Source organism: Parasteatoda tepidariorum, chromosome 4 (assembly GCF_982258835.1).
Source record: "Parasteatoda tepidariorum strain Cologne lab strain chromosome 4, Ptep-v5.0, whole genome shotgun sequence".
Lineage (NCBI taxonomy): Eukaryota > Metazoa > Arthropoda > Arachnida > Araneae > Theridiidae > Parasteatoda > Parasteatoda tepidariorum.
Window position 1 is genome coordinate 121,531,222 of NC_141758.1, and position 18,225 is coordinate 121,549,446.

The following is an 18,225-nucleotide window of genomic DNA, read 5'->3' on the forward strand; positions in this document are numbered from 1 at the left end:
AAAGTGAAATTGAAACATCAACGTTCAAAATAATAGTAAAAAAAAAAAATCACCGAAACTATTAAAATTCAAAATAATAAATAAGAAGGAAATGTGCGCATCGGTGGGTGGAGAAACAATCTGGTATATAAAGAGTTTCCTTTCGCATATCTTTGATAGTTTGTTCGAAGTGACTGTTTTAGGAAGATCCGTTATATTCTATGGTGGAAGAATCTAAAGTGGGTCGGCTGTATATTTATTTCGGTGTGTGAGTGTTTCGGTTGAGTTGAGCTCTACTTTTCTTAGCAGATCTAGAGGTCTCTGGCGAAAATCTTAAACTTTCCAAAAATAAAAAGCCATAACGTCAAGAGCAAGGACGATAGTGATGTTGTTCATGGTCTTCATGAAGGACATATTTGCTGTCAACTCGAGCAAACGATTTCTGTGGATGCGTACCATGGCGGATACGCAGGTAAGCGAACTTTTCGGATCGTCTGCTTTTCCGGCCGTCGCTTGATTTCTCTTGGATATTATCTTTAAGATCGTTTGTGTACTTTTATAGACTTCATTAAAAAAAAAAAATTTTTAACTGTAAAAATACACTAACTATGCGTAAAACATTTATGAATATCTGGGTGATATAATATCGATAGTATACTATTATATCGTTATATACTATTATATCGTTTAATTAAGATACAGTAACCTGCGAAAAACGATTTTTCTAACATTAAAGTAAAGACAACTTCGTCCGTAATAAATATATTAAGGTATTTTATTTTGTTGAATAATAATGTCTGAAAGTTATTATTATAACAATAAGGTTCTTTGAGCAAACGATTTTATAATTCTTATTTAGTATATATTTGACTTTACCCCATTACTAATTTTAATTTTTTTTAGACTAAAATAAGGAATGTATCATAAAAATTTCAGCTCGATAATTAATTAGTATTAAAATAATTTAGGTGTACAGTCCGCCAAAAGAAAAAGAAACAGAATATCATTTGATCTAATGCTAGGATTTTTCCCTTTCTAGGACTCAACCTCAAATATGCTAATTAATTAGAATAGTAAGAAGAAAATAAATATTAGTGACACAAAATGAATGTTTCTTTCATATCATTTACTGCAACTGGAGTAATGTTTTCACTGAAACTGAAATAATCATAGATGCAAAATATCTTATAATACTTTATGTTGCATAAAGAAAAATATATTTTTTAAATTAAAAAAATCAAAAATAATAACATTATTCAAGCAGACGAGTACTAAGAAATATTAATTATATAAAATTCCTTTTTCTTAGCTAAAAATATTTTTTGAAATTGACTATGAACAACCGTACTTTTTTTTTTAGCTCTTCTAAAATATTATTTTTTTGTTGGTGCTAATAACTTTTATGATTGTGACAATATTCCTTTTTTTTAATATCATTCAGAAAATTACTTTTAAAGGAAAATATTTTTGATAGAAAACATATCCTGGTACATACTTTCAATATTAGAAAGGACAAAATTATTCCTTTGTAATTTCAAGTCTTTGATATATGCACAATTCTTGAAGGATTCAGTCATTTTTTTTTATTATTTATTGTATAAACATGAGTCAAAAAATTTAATAAAGCAAGAATTTGAACTCGGTAAGATTTCAAAAAATTAAGAAATGAACTAATTTAAACTGATTAAGTTTTAAAATTTAAAAAAAAAATTTGTAAAGAAATTTAAGCATCATTTTAGAATACAATTTAATTTATTAAAATTCGTTTTTATATCATGAAATGTTTTTAAATGAACACATAAAATTTAAAAAATTAATAACCCGGAAAAAAAAAAGAAATCATACTCCTTTTTAAAAATATTTTATTTATTCGCTCATAGCCAATGTAATATTTAATATTTTGCTACAAAAATGATAATTCGTAATACGATATGCATAAAAAAAGAACATTATACTATAATTAAATTTATTCAACATTTAGATAAGTAATTCTACAAGAAGAAAGTCTTATGCGCACATTAAATAAATTGTATTATTTGTAATATTACTGAAAGATAAGTTTTTCCTTTTGTTAATGCTTTCTCCCTTAAATTAGAACATTCGAGAATACTAAAAAAAGTCTCAGATCGTAGTTTTAATTTATCGCTACCATAAGAAAGTTACACATTTGCAAAATTAGTTCTTTTAAATGCACAATTATATATTTTCATTTTAAGTTCTGACAATTATATATTTTAAATTCTAATACAAACATAAATATGTTAAAATAATTTTAATAATATTTCAGAACAATCTATGCGAAAATAAGTGCACTCATATATTTTCCTTTTTTTAAATAATTGGATGGAATTTCATTCAAAATATATTTGAGAATAATTAAATTCTATTTTGGCACAATTTATGAAAAATGTTTTTAAAGATAGAGCAGTAAAAGTACATTCTAATAACTAATTTATGAACATTAGATATGAGTAACAATTAATAGTAATAAGTATTCGAAATATAATTCTGTGTATCAAGTGTTTAAAACTAAAATGCAACTATATATTTTCCTGTTTAAGTGATACACTTTTATGCAACAAAACTTTGATACAATAATGATCTTTAATACAATTTCACCAAAAAACATTTTAAAATAATTGAAATATTATTTCGGAGAAATCGATAAAGAAAATTATAAGAAATGAAACAACAAAAATGCACGTCAGTTCCTCATTTATTATATCTATAACAGTGGTTACCAACTGGCGGCTCGGGGGCCGCATCCGGCTCGCGAAGCCCTTTTTTGTGGCCCGCGAACTAAACCATATTAGTTCTAGTTTTTTGCAGACAATTTTCGAAAAAAATTAATATGGGCTAAAAACACTTTTCTTTCGTTTGAAAAAACTTAATTTCTTCATTTCTGTGAAATTTAGCATACCAACGGTGCAAAAAAAATTATTTCTCAGGTTTTGCATCCAAGAAAATATTTATTCAAATACAAAAATAATCATGTATATTGCTCTTTTTTATTTCGTTTTTTTGTATTTTGTGAATATAATTTATCATGTGTGTATCAGAAATTTTCTCGAAGAAATTCTCCCTTTTAACTTTTTGAAACCACTTATTTTGGACGAAATTTACATTTGTAAATTTTAAAACACATAAAAGAATTTTCGTGATTTTTTTTTTTGTTGCTATAATTCCTAATAAGTCGAAAAAAATCTTAATTTATCACAGAATTAAATTTAGAAGAAGAAAAAAAATCTTGTCACTAAGTTTCTGATTAAGAGAAGATTCAAAATGATACGTAACAAGCATTATTTGTAATGCTTGTTATTTTGCTTTTTAATATTAAAAAAACTTTGATAAAAATCTGACAATAATATTTAATGTTTTTTCAAAAATAAAGGAGTCCTATATAAAATTTTGATAAAGTTGCAGCCCGCCATTTGACTGGCGTTTTCAATTACGGCCCCCACCCACACGTAAGTTGGAAACCCCTGATCAATAACATCCGATAAGAGCTAATTACCATATGAAGTATCAGGCATATAAATCGCTACTACTTTATAGAATTCCTTTTCTAAAAATAATTTGATATAATTTCATTAAAAAATGTGTTAAAATGATAAATATTGCTATAGAATTATTTGTAAAAAAAAAAAAGTTGTGAAACTTAAGCTGTACAAATCAATTTTAATACTTCATTTTCAATTCAACCTAAATTAAAATTCATTCACACTCTAATTCTTAAAAGCAATTTAAATTTTAACTCGAGTTCGTAAGTTAAAATAATTTACATACAATTTCGGTACCTTTTATAAAAAAAAAATTAAAAAAAAAAAAAAAAAATAGGTATTAAAAATACATTTCAATCCTTCATTTTGTATATTAATGTAAGAATCATAGTAAAAATGTATACTTCAAATTATTCTAAATTGTATTACTATGCATCAAGTCGAGTGTTTCATTTAAAATGCAGTTACGCATAGATTTTTCCCTTTTTAAATTGCTTTAAATCAAATGATACGCATTTTTTTTAAGAATATTTTTAAATAATTAAAAACTATTTCAGAATCATTTATTAAAAAAGTAGTATTATAAAATGTGAAAATTTGTTCAAAATACATTATAAAGCTTATTTTACTGTCAACTACTGTGTAAAGTGTCAACATTATCTTTACACGAACAAATGCACAAATACACTCAATTGTTATTACGTCTTTCTCTTTTCAAAATATTTAAAATTTTATGTCCTTTGATCCTTTGTAGAGGTTTGCAAGTATTTTAATAGTTGAAAAAATCGATACAATAAAGTAAAGTATCGCAATTCGTTTTTTTATGGTCATCCCCATATTAATACGGGAAAAAATATGTATGGAGAAGAAAAAATAATAAGAGAGCAGATGAGGTGACCAAGATTCAAATCCCGGCGATGGCTAGTGAGTACGAATTAAGCTGCCGAAAAAAAGTATCCTTAGTGGGTAATAGAGGGTGGTAGGGGGACAATGGGTGAAAATATCCTTGCTCTTTGGCTAACCGTGAGAGATTTTCGTCTTTTTTCTCTCTATGTAGCTTTCGTTCCATCAAAAAGTCATCCACAAAGGATAGTGCTCTTCTGAGTAGCGTTGAAAGGCAAAGGAGTCAACAGAGTGATTGTTATTAAATAGGTTACAACACGTTACCCATTTTCATTTCTTAAAAAAAAAAAAAAAATCTAAATTTTGATTTATTATTTATGCAGATTTTGTTATTTCGTTCATAAAAGAAATTCTATTTCCATTTCTTTGAACAAATATAAAAATAAATCCAATCGACATCACTCTCCCCTAAAGTGAGCAGTTATATCAGTTTTATGACAAACGTCTTAATAAGTTCAAAATTTTGCAAAGCTTTTATTAGCTATTGCAGCCTTTGTTGTTTACTTTCATGGCGACACCGCAGCACTAAAATCGATACCTGTAAAACCTTTTACTTCAAAAAAAAACTAATGAATAAAGGAATATTCCTGAAAGACGAGTTATCTCGCACTGAAAGAATTAAAAAAGGGAGAATTTGATGCATTTCGAATTTTCATATTTGTTTTGAATAAAACAGTTTTCAGGTTGTGAAAACGATTTAACAACAAGAGCGGTGGTAGAAAATTATTTTTGACATTATTTATTCTACAACAACTTTGTTACTACTACTACTTTCCCTTTTAACGTAGTGACTACGAAGTACTTTTGAAATGTACTTCACTTTGCTGGAGAACTTAACTATGTTCAGAATTGTTTTGAATAAAAAGTTAGCTTTTATTAAACGCGAAGAATTTTTAAGAAATATTTATTCGTGCTTACACGAGCCAGCTTATTATTCCAATACACTCTTTTTCGAATTTATTCATCAAACTTTTAATGTCTTTCCCAACAGCGAATATTTAATTTAAGAAATGCTAGAGAATGAATGATCAAATGCTCTTTTATTTCCTCTACTAAATTAAATGCATCGAAAATATGTTCTTTTGAAATAGCATTCATTTTTCAGAAGTGTATATTCGCAGTGAGACCAGAGAGATACATTATCTATTATATAAAAATATAATATAACAATATAATAGTGTTCCCTTGTCCTCTGTATTGGGTTCAAAATGACAAGACTACGGAGTTGAACATTAGTAGTTGTAAACCCACAAATTAGGCCGGCTGTTCATCGACGAATATATAAAATTAAAAAAAAGGTAGTATTGCTTGATTAAAAACTTGATTCGCTTCGAGTTTAGTAATTGCATTAAATGTATTTCATCAAACAGGTACTGAAATTCAAAAATAAATAACACGATTTTATTAAATTAAACTTAAAATTTGCATTTTTATGGAATAATAATGTAAAGTAAAATGATTGTTTTGATAAAAAGCAAAAAAAGAGAGCAAAATTCAATTTTTGATCCAAGTGTAAGAAAAAAAGAGAAACTTAAAAAAAGATTCAGTTGGTTTTGAAAATAAAGGCAACAAATACTCAAAATAATAATAAATGTTCATTCAAAAACCTAATTTTATTGGAAATGTCTATGTTTAGAATTAAAAATGAACCCTCCGCTTGATTATTCGAGCGAAACGGGAATCATTTTTTTTTTTCGCTCGATATACGTTCAAGTACTTTTGCAACTCAATTACTCTCCTAACAATTATGTCTCATTTTCGAAATCGAATTCAATAACCTAAAAAACAAAAGTCATAAAAATTAATTTATCTGTATAACTTATGACAAAAAAGGGTTAAATTCTGATTAGTTTCTCCTTCATGCTCATTTAATCCATCATAAATCAAACTAATAACATTCAGGTAATCATAAATGCTTATCATCTGAAGTAAAATAAATGACTCGTTTGTTTACGACACTTTCTGAATTTTTTGTCTCTTACATGCTCACGCTCTGCTCTCATTTTTTAAGGGGGTCGATCACGAAAGTTACGAACAAAACAGGAGATCCCCACCACCATGACCGTCAAAGTCAACTGATCATCGCATTCTTTTGACTATTAATGGCTGAGATGAGAAAAAACCCACGGCGCTCATCTCCGACGTTTAGTAAACAACCGAAATTTACTCGCTATTTAATTATGGGCTATCCATATTTTTTTCCTTCAAAATTTTCGACTCCTTCCACTTTTTTGTCTGAACACCCTTTGTCTCCCTACATATGCATGAGAGTTCAGAAACACTAAAAGATCCTATTTCAATCCTTCATTTTTAAATGACATTCGTTTGCATAACAACAACAATACTGGTTGTGTGATAAAAATACCTCAAACTAATTGCTTAATGAGTTGAAAACAAAATGTGTGATATTCTCAGTCCTTGGTAACCCCCAGCAATTTTAAAAACTATTTTCCTTTTTGTAACATGCAGATTATTTTTATCTTTTTGGATAAGAAGTGCCTCTCATAAATATGTGAGCCGCTCACGGGATTCGTTTTCCAATGAGAAGAACCCGGGTTTGAATCCCGGCTTGCACCCACCACAGTGCGGACGTAAAATATCCTCAGTGGATCATGACTTGCCTAACAATGGAAGCTTATGTGGTTTTCCTCTCCGCGTAACGCAAATCGGTTAGTTCCATCAAAAAGTCCTCCACGTAGGCACATTTCTCCCAATACTTGATCCACGAGTTCCCTTGTCTTCTGGATTGGGTTCAAAATGACAAGGCTACGGAGTTGAACGTAAGTAGTCGTAAACCCATGAAATTGGGTCGGCTGTTCAACGACGGTTATAAAATAAAATATAATTCAATTCAGATTAACTTGACTCAATTGAAATTCTTTTCTTCGCTTCTTCTTGTTTTTTGCTTCCGGCCGAGTATAAACGTGCTGACACATTCTGCTACGCCCCGAGTTATCTCGGGATAATAAATATTTACAATATCTACATACCCGAGTTCACTCGGGATTCTCAAAGCATAGTGGAATAATGACCAAAAAATGAAACTTTTGATAACTATCAACTTGAACGTTCTCTAAATCTAGAAGCGTCAACACAGATATCGATTTTCTGGAAGATTAAAAAAAAAAAAAATTATATTTTTTGAAAGAACGTCTAAGAACATGAACTATGAGACAATTGTTTATCGATTTTCAATAATAAAATGATACTCTAAGAAAGGCTTTTGTTTTACCATCATTGTCTGAATGTCGTCGCCTATGAAAATGTATCGTCGATTTACTACGGAAGAGCACGCTCTGATTGCAGGTTTGTTTCTGAAATAAGATACATTTTGGTGGAATTTCGCATGAATTATTATTGTTCAGTGGAGCGTGGATACTTCTGATAACATTGTAACCTATAAAAATGAATACATCCGACTGGATGAGCAATGGTTTAATGTGTCATTCGGTTTTTTCCCCCCAACATCTTTTGCAAATTTGTGAGATAATTCATTCGAATTATCAGTGGTAACCCGAATTATAGATATTTTCCTCCATTCTTCGCAGTTTTGTACACTCCCTGGCCATATTCGATAATGATCAGGTGACAGCAGTATTGTTTTCAACTCGGATGAAACTAGTTTGCATTCCTGCATCCATGGGGTTAACATTGCAATGCAATACGTTAAAACTAAATACAAATAGGAGGTATATATAAAAACCCATTACGTGTGTGTTTAAATATAAAAGTATGGCCTATAAACTCGTACAAAACATGTCATTATCAAAACACTTCAGTGAGTCTAATTATTATAATATACTATAATATAATGCTCGATATTATAAATATTCTATATTTATATAATATATATATTCTAATTTAACCTATCGTCAAACTTGTATTATATATATTGTCTCATTTAACCAATGAATTCAGGAGCAAGTGCAAACCGCGTAAAAATAATAAAGCTATCGTGTCATTAGTCGCGAATTGTAGAGCTTTGACTTCTATGACTCCCCCCAAACCTACTACGGGCTGCAGAGCAAATGCTTTACTTTTTACACGATAAGCTCTTCAATGACCAAAGTCGTTCAGTTTCACAATCACCATTATGTAGAATCTTTGTTTAAATCGAAAAACTTCCATACATCAATTTTTAATAATAAGCTAAAAGAAAGAAGAACTGCATCTTTTAATCTAATCTGACAGATTACTGTTTTTTATGGGTCTACACGCTAAACATATTTTTTTTCACTTTTTTTTTAATTAAATTACGTTAAAATAAGGAAAAAATATTTAGCATTTTAATAGTTTATGGTTAAGAAATACAGCAAGAAACATCGTTGTCTTTTTCTGCGTTAAGAGTGAAAATTTTCAAACACGGCTCACTTTCGAACAATAATTTTTCTTATTTGCAGGGAAACAGTTATTCATCGTTGAAATTTCTTTCATTTACAAAATCATTTACTGCTAAATTTATGAATGGGAATGGAAAAAAAATTTAAAGCTTTCTTTTTTTCTTTTTTTTGATTTTATATTTTAGTACAAATATAATTCCGATAATCTAACAGATTTTTTTAGTTTAGGCTGTTATTTAAAATTGCCAAAATATATTTTTGCTCGTAATTAGAAAGACAGAAAAAAATATATATCAGATGGACCCATGTGCATCAAAGGGTTGTTTGGTAATGATACAAACGAGTACAACGTTAAATACATTTGAATAGTAAAATAATTGCATCAAATTATCTATTTTGAGCATATGTCTGGTACAACCAATACATCTTGTGCCACAAAATTAAAAATTTGCAAAGAGACTATCGAAGGTTGCTATCGGCAACCCTCGGAACTCCGAAGTTCGAGCTCGAATCGTTGACTTATGTTAGGCCAACTTTGAATTTCAATACTACTTGAAAATAATATTTGGAACAAATAATTCGCGAATTTTTTCTAAATTTCATGAATGATTACAATTATTAAATTTCCCGAATATTACAATTACAAATTCAGTGATTGGAGACAGCTTTAAGCCATTTTTCCTAATATAAATTCATAAAATATATAAAAACCAAAACATGGGAGAAGTATGCTAGACTTATAAAAAATTTTTTTAAAAAAAGTAGGTTGAATTAATGAGCAGCGTATTTCTGCCTCACCTTCGTTGATAAAATGCATTTTTCGCATTGCTCTTAATGATTGTATTACTTGCGAAAATTAATAAAAATATATTAACTTTTAATTTATCACGGCAACCACATTGATTTTTTTAACTATCGATAGTGCTTTCCTTCGCTTAAATATCAATTTGTGATCACTAACATACATATATATATAAAGTGTCCCCCCGAATAACTTTTGATCTAATGAACGGGTCTTAATGTACAGGAACTCAAGCTTAATGGCTCGAGGGGGTGACCCAAATATCCTAATTTGCAGACGATATTGAATGTGCAGACGATATTTGAAATCAGACGCAAAATCGTACTTACTCAGAATAGACATACTTTTTTTAGACGGATTTTGATTATTGACCCCAAAACTAATAAAACGCTTGAAAGAAACAATCTGCTCTAAATTAATTAAAAAAATATATTTATCTTATTTATACATACAAAAGAAAATATTTCGTTTATATTCTTTATGAATTTTTGTTATTCAATTTACTAATGATTAAAATAAAAATTGAATTCTAAGGTATGAAAATTTTATACCACAATTATAAAAAAAAAATCTACAAGATAAAATTTAAAATTTTATGTAATTTTACAAGACTTGAAAAGAAATGGGTCGAATGATTGTTGAGCATTAAAAATAACACCTTCTTTGGAATGATAAAATAGCCCCCAAAAAATACATGAATTCTTCCGCCCTAAACTAAGGTATTTTGAAGGCAATTCAAAAGAATGTTCTGATATTTCGTAACTTAAAATATCATTTGCACACATCCTATTTAAGGCTAGCCATTCGTTGTAAAACGTGAAAATCCGATGATCGAATCAAAAGTTATTAAGCTGTCTGCTTTTTTATTCCATGAGCAAAAAAAATAAGCGGACCTGAATAACTTTTGTCCCACTGTTCAGGGACTCAGTCTTACTGTTTCGACCACAAATATGCTAATGCAAACAATATTTTTTTTTAAGTTACGAAATCATACACCCAGACGTTCTTTTCCCGAATAAACATACCTTTTTTTTCTTCTTTCTCCTCCAGACGGATTTTTGACTTTCAAAATATCTGGGAAATAGGCTCTCTCCCCCCCCCCCCATACTTTGATTCTTAGTTGGAACCCCTTATCGGTCTCGAAAACTTTTTAAGAGAAATGTCTGCGCACACATTTATGAAATTCGTTTATCCAAAGATAATCGTAGCTTTTAGCATTTTTTAAAATTTTATTATCTTTTTTAACAATAGTCGAAAAAGTTTTTAATGGTAAGATATAAAAATTTTTTTATACATTTTAAAGAATGTATTTTTAAATGGCAAAATACAAAATGGGAGCAAAATCGATCGAATAGTTCCTGCGAAAACGAATTTTAAAAATACCGTCTCTTTCGAACTCGATGTTTTAATACATATCTGAAAGGAGAATGATCCTATTTTGAATTAATCCTTCAATAAAACCCACATTTATGGGTTAGAAAAAAGCTATGAATTGAAAATGAATTATTCATAATTATGATCATAGTAGTCAATATGTACATTCCGGGCATTAAAACAAAGAGATTTTGTGTAGTGAATCCTAATATTAGTAACGGACGACCGGCGGCGGCACCGATAAGCTCAAAACGTCGGCTAACCGCTAGAGTGGATTTGAGGGTCACTCAGAAAACGTTACTTTTAAAGCACTCCATTTATTTCTACTCTCCCCCCCTTCTTTTTTTAAAGCATTTTTGGATGAGACTGGGTTTTTTTTTTATTTGTTACTAAATGGAGATGGATCCGTGCCTTCTGGCGACATGCATGGAGGATACGCAGATTTGATCATCTGAGCTAGAATAATGTCACTTTTTCGGATGAAAGTGGGGAAGAACATTGATCCTTTTTTTTTAAAGGTATGAAATAACTTTTTTTGTTTTAAGTAAACGGCGAGTAAATAAGGAAAATGAACTCTTTTAACTTTCATTTAAAAACAGTAGAATTACTTTTAATGTTTTTTTTGTTTATTTAACGTAAGGGCTCAAAAAAAATATGAATACATTTAAAACTAAATAATGGTAAAATTATTCTAGTTTTTATGAGAAACGTGCAAGAAGGAAGTTGAAGGGAACTTCGACCTGCAGGCATTCAGACTAAGAAAGCTTCCAAGCTATACAACAACAACAAAAAAAAAAGGGGGGGGGGGCAGGGCTCGATAAAACTCAGAAATTTTACCCGTCCCCGAGGACGGCTTGTCCAACAATGTACCCGTCCTCCTTTGAAACTAACCCGTCGCTTCTAAATAAATAAAAATATTATTTTTTCTTATTTATTACAAACATTTATATAAATTACACAATGAGTTAGTAGCTACTAGGATTACATTATACAGTAATAAAAGAAATACTAGGTTACTAATAGTAAAACCTAGTATTTCTTTTATGAAATAATTTAAATGACAAAGGTCAAGTTATCTGGAATGTCAATTTATCCGAGGGTACTGCGTTTTTTAAATTAATCAAATATGGCGTTTCAAGCCTATGATTGCCAATCAAGCCTATGATTTACGGAGGTTTCTGTAAATCATAGGCTTAAAGGGAAATCAGAAGTCACAAGGGGGTTTTCCATTTAGGTACATGTTCGTAATTGCGTTTAACGCTTAGTCCCGCAGTGGACTCATCGTTAAGACACGGTTCCCAGCAGATCACCGAAGTCAAGCATTACTCACTACGGTCAGTGTGCGGGTGGGTGACCACTTGGATCAGTCTGCGTAGGGACCGAGGGTGTGCGGTGTTGGCTCTCGTAAAACTGTGCTACCGTAAAGTGCTCTACTTCGCGCAGGTCGTCGGGCTACCGAAGCGGGGGTGCATCCCCTCCGCAGAGGATCAAAATTGTGATGGCATGTCCTCGGATCATCCTCCGGGATGTTTCCCAGACCGTCGCCAATAGCCCATTGTGTAGCTCTAGTGCGACGTAAATTAACAACAACAGCGTTTAACGCTTACGTAATGTGTTTTTTTTTTTGTAAGTTCATTGCTGAAAAGTCCCTTTCAACTGCTGCAGTACTCCCAGACGGAAAAAACATCAATCCACCATGCGCAGTATGTTGCTGTACGGGATTTCTAGATTGGAGGATCATTTTAGAAGTGAGGCGCTAGACTCTTGTAAGATAACAAAAATTGAAAGTGTATCACGAACATTAACGGGAAAACGACCGTCCGCGCGGACATCCGATTCGAGAAATTCGTTGTCCGCGGGAAATTTTTGACCACCGAGGAAGGGCGGTTTTTCGAGCCCTGGGGGGGGGGTGCTTTTATTTTTAATTCAAATTTTCTTTTCCTTATGAAATTAAATTGTACTCACTATTTGACTCCAGTAAAGTACTTCTAAATAAATTGGATGACGACGTCTTTAAGAATTAAAATACAGTCGGGCTTCTATTTAACGAACTGCCATTGTACGAATTTCTCTATTATGCGAATTTTTTCCGATGAACCAAGAACATTTTGGAAATTTCTTCGTAAAATAACTTCCAAATAGCGAAGTGAATTTTCTATTGAACGAACTTTTTCATTGAGATCCACTTTTGAGATCCACATTTCAAACTTGTTAACGCATTTTACGGCGGAAATGACCTGGAATTAAATTTCCAAACCACTTAACTTTTAGAGAGAGCAGTAAAATCTCTTTCCCTTTTTGTTTGCATTTCAAACGAAAAATCCGACAAAATCAATCGATTTTATCAGTAGCCATTAAACTTAAGAACGCATGTAATAATGTATGTTTAAAAGTGCTCGATTCTCGGGCCGGGCAAGGTTGTCTCAGCCTTTCATCCCTTCAGTGGGTCGATAAATGAGTACCAAGCATGCTTGGGAACTAAACACTGGGGGTTCCGGGTTCGGCCGACCACCTGACCGGAACATCTGCTCCTGCACCCCAGAAAACTGAGATGGGCACAGTAGGCCTTGGCCCTCTAGGGCTGTCGCGCCACTGAGTTTAGTTTATTAAACTTAAGAACGCATGTTTAAAATTACTTTGCAGTCATAATTTTATACATAAATTTAGCTTTTTTTAGTTGAAAAAGTATGTAGCATGTAGTGGATAATGTTTTGCTCTATTCTTATGCACATTTCTTTTATGGCTAAGATTTATAAAATGAATAGTAGATACTAGTTTACAATATAAAGTTGTATCCATTGCTGTTTTAATTATGTCTAGTGTTTATGAATTTAAAACCTGCTTTGTGTCGTTTAAGCATTTTTAAAGGTGATTTTCTATTTAGCGAATTTTCCCTATAACGAACTTATTACCGGGATTTATCAACTTCGTTAAATAGAGGTCCGACTGCATGTACTGAAGGAAGATCAACAATAACATTATTATATATATATATTTATTTATTTGAAGGGGAAGAAACTTATATTTTTGGAAATTATAATTTTATGTACCTTAGCATAATTTATGCTAACATCCACTATGAAAAATAATTAAAAATGATAGATTCAGATTTTAATAAATGCATATTTTTCCAGTTTTGTCTTTTTGACAATAATTTGGTGTTAAATGAAGAAAGAAAAAAAAAACGTGTTCATTGTAAAGCTGGTCGAAAACGTAATACTGTGATTTAAATATTTTTCTTCATTTAAAGAAAAGTATAGTTAATAAGTTTCACAACTAGGCTACTCATTTAAAATATGCGATCATTTTGATTCTATAGATGCTTGCAAAATAATAACAGGGTATTTGCTAAAATTTAGATTTTCAAAGCCATGATTTTTCATGAATAATTCCATGACTTGCCGAAGTGACTATTTTATCCGACAAAAACAAGACACTAAATTTAAAAAAGCATTATAATAACATTCATGGAAATGATAGATATAACCAAAACTGTTGTACTCTGCATCTTCATATGTATTGATTTTCCACTAAAAAAAAAGAGTTGAAGCAATAAAATAGCTGGGGAAAAAAATACAAAAGCAAATAATTAAATACAGTCAGATATATGTTATTTAAAATTTTTTTATTTCTTCTTAAAACTAAGTGTACTATAAAAAGCCTAAACTAGAATTTTAAATTGACAAAATAAAAAAGCAATAAACAAATAAAATAATTCTGAAATCAGGGAAGTTTAAAACCTAAATTTAAAAGATAATTCGCTCTAGAAATGATTTTCTTTCCTTCAATTTTTGAAAGAACACCCTAATTTTTAAAGAACAGGTTAAAAACATTTTATATTTTAATAAAATATGACTGTGAGTGGGGATTTTGTTACCAATTCAGATATTCGGAACACTGCAGTGGCGTAGTTTTAATGTATTTTCGAGGGGAAGTATCGGCTATCTCCTTCATATATATATTCATTCTAACCGTTTAAATTACAAAAAACGAAAACTTTTTTCATAAATAAATCCTACTTACCTTACAACACTTCATTCATCAAGTAGTATATATAATTTCAGAGGGGGTTTTGTCCCCCCAAAACTACTCCACTAGAACACTGTGAAATTGGGAGGGGGGGGCAAATTCCATTTTAAAAATGATATTTTTAGGCGACCTAAATCCATGATTTTCTTTAAAAAAAATATTTATAATCATGATAAATTTTGTTCAATAGCGAATGTAAGCCTAATCAAAATTTCAATTCTTTTTTTCAGTTGTTGTGTTGTTTCCTCCTCCTGAGTGCGTGTGTTGTTGCAACAAATGGCCACCTCAACAGATTCAAAGTGGCTCGTCACAGAGTGGGTACTTCAAAATTCTCTCTGAATCCATTAAAGCCTTTCATCAATTTGATGAGGCCCGATCCAATGAAGGCAGCCGCCCAAAGGCATCATCCAAAATATCTACCTCCACCCCCTGGCATGTACCACCCTCCCATGCACCATCATCCAGCCAGAGCATCTTCTGTAGGCTATGGGATGCACCCATACCGACCCTATCCATCGCAGTACACTCGTTACCTACCCCCTTCCACCATGTCCCTTGTACCCCCCTTATCAGCAGCACCTTCCACTCTCATGTACTCCACTCTCATGAATGATCATCATCATCATTCATACAGACCTATGGCATCTGATCTGCAGATTAAGGCTGTGAGGATACCTTCCAAAAATCGCAGGCCGACAGCGGATTCTTTGAACATAGCGGACAGTGTCGTTCGCCAGTTGCTGGACTTCCCCCATCAGCAGCAGCAACAACCGCTGGACCAGAATTACCCGTCCGTTCTCGTCATTGAAGACCCGGACGTGACGTCCTCCAGCGCTCAAACCGAAATGGTGAGTGATTCGTTGTCACAATCCTCACCCAAACTGGTGATATCTCCACCCGTTCATGCAGATTTCGCATCTGACTCGTCCGTGGACTCTTCCAGCAGCGCGTCCAACAACCCGGAAGTATTCGTCATCGTGTCAAAAAATAAGAACAAAAATAATTATTACGTGGATGAGAAAAAATCGTCCGATATGATGACGTCTTCAGGTGGTTCCAAGTTAAAGAAATATAAAATAACGTCGGCTTATGACGAGAATGGTGGACGACAGGTTTGGATCATAAAGTGAAAAAGTCTTTTTGGATGTTTTAAATATGGAGTTGCTTGATGCAATTGTTTTATAAGAATCCCCTATGGGTGAACAAACATTCAGTACACTCCTGGTGAGAGGTGCTGCAAACATGAGAGGTGCTGGTACATTTCTACAAAAAGTTCATTCACTAGATAGGCCAACACAGCCAAAAATAAAAAAAATCTACAAATGTTTATGGAGTGAAAATTATAAGGAGATGAATATATTTAAATCTGAACATTAATCTTTATGGAGTATATTGGCAAACGACACAAGCAAAGTGAAGAGGACGCCATACCAAGGGAGAAACTCAACGTCGACAATTCTCTTTCACCTCCATTACTAATTTGAAATTTAAAAGTAAGCTCAGGCAATTCTAAAGTAAGCCATGAATTTTCAATGGCTGAAAATATAATTTCAAAATGCAAGCAAATGATAGGAAGAGAACTTTTCCTTGTCATTTATTTTCATTTTCAGAATTTTAAAAATTTCTTTTCAATGTTTGAATCTTTCTCTAAGTTAGCCTGAACTCACTTTATCTATACTTTAAATGAGTTATTGAGGTAAACGAGAGCTTGCGACGAAACGTTACTACCGCGGTGTCCTCTTAATAGTTTCGTTGGAGAAATAATTTCCTTTTTTATACAAAAAATGAATTAGCAAGAAAATTTTGGAACCATAACTTAAAATAGATATTTTTAAAGCAATTTCAAATTTAAAAAATCTAATTTGTTAAAAATACTTTTAAAAAAAAAGAAAATAGTTTATATAAGATTTTTTTTGCTTAAGACATTTTTTGTGTAATTCCCTTTCATAGTTTTTGTTTATGACAATGTTGTAAATTTAACAAGTTGATAAATTATTGAACATCAAGTAATTAAGGATCATTAATAAAACAAATAATTAATAAGACAATTCAAAGTGAAAGTTTTTCTTTTTTTTAAAAATAAAAGTCATATTTTACTGAATTACAATGCATAACATAAGAAACTTTCTTTTAATTAAAATTTTTTACAGAAGAGATAATTCGAAATAATAAATTATAATTTAAATATAATTCTTTTTAATTGAAATGTATTTCTATTTAATCGATATAATTTAATTGAATGAAATAAAATTCCTTTATTACAAAAGTTTTCTTTATTTTATAAAACACATTCCCAAAAACTTTGTTAATACAATATGATGTGATAGATGTTTTATTTTCCTTTCTTTTTATCTTCAATAAGCTAAATTACATATTATTTCTTTGTTTCCATTGTATTGCACACCTTGTGAAGGTGCCAAACATTTTTATATTTATTTTGCTCAGTGCAATGAAATAAACAACTTATTTTTGTAGCAACATGTTTTATGTAAAACTGTTAAATGCTTTGAAGAAAATTTGTAAATTTTAATAAATATTTTTTTTAAATATAAAATAATGTTTATTTATATAGTTATAAAAGATATAATCATTTATTTTTATACCAACAAAAATGGGAAAAGAAACATAAAATTCATTTTAAGAATAAAAATTTTCTAAAAATAAAAATGCTAAACAAAAACATGACATCTAAAATCACAAAATAATTACAATATGTGTGACTTTTCAGATTGTGTTTTCTACTAAAAATGTATTTAGTTATTTTTTTTTTTTTTTAATTTTTCAAAATGAAAACAAAAAATTGACACATAATTTTTAAATAAAAAAATTTCTGCATTCACATTTCCATCAAGAATAAAGAAAACACCCTAAAACAGGGGTGATTGTGAGCCCAAGTCAAAGTTCCGGAAAAATTTCAAAAAAAAAAAGAAGTTTTAATTGAAAAATTAAAAAATAATTTAAACAAGTTTTTTTTCCCTTTTCTCAGTATTTCTTAGTTTGATTAAAATATATTTAAAATTTTACGCATACCTATACCATTTACACATACCTATGATGACCTGGAGAAGTAATTAATATTTACAAATATGTCTTTCTTTCTTGAGTTTATGATTATAACAACTACTTACTGATAAAAAATGAATATTAATCATGAATATAAGCTTATTAAGTATCTCTCTGGCTCTCCCTTACAAACAAATAAAATAAACTGTGTTTTTAAGTTCCACCTTTGAAAATTTGATTTCCGGAAGCTTTTGTGATCAAGGATTTTTTGAAACGTCTGAACCTTCGATCTCCG

General features: G+C 30.6%; 1 protein-coding gene across 1 annotated transcript; it reads left to right on the forward strand.

Annotated features, from left to right (window-relative positions):
* The first annotated feature begins 154 nt into the window (after positions 1 to 154).
* LOC107442029 (uncharacterized) lies at positions 155 to 17,481 on the forward strand. The gene is made up of 2 exons (XM_021145256.4): positions 155 to 451; positions 15,158 to 17,481. The coding sequence occupies exons 1-2, from the start codon at positions 365 to 367 to the stop codon at positions 16,055 to 16,057; spliced, it is 987 nt and encodes a 328-aa protein (XP_021000915.1). The 5' UTR covers positions 155 to 364; the 3' UTR covers positions 16,058 to 17,481.
* The last annotated feature ends 744 nt before the right edge of the window (positions 17,482 to 18,225 follow it).

Coding starts and splice junctions, on each gene's coding strand:
- LOC107442029 (XM_021145256.4), top strand. CDS start 365: ATGTTGTTCATGGTCTTCATGAAGGACATATTTGCTGTCAACTCGAGC. Junction 452..15,157: donor GTACCATGGCGGATACGCAG/GTAAGCGAACTT, acceptor TCTTTTTTTCAG/TTGTTGTGTTGTTTCCTCCT.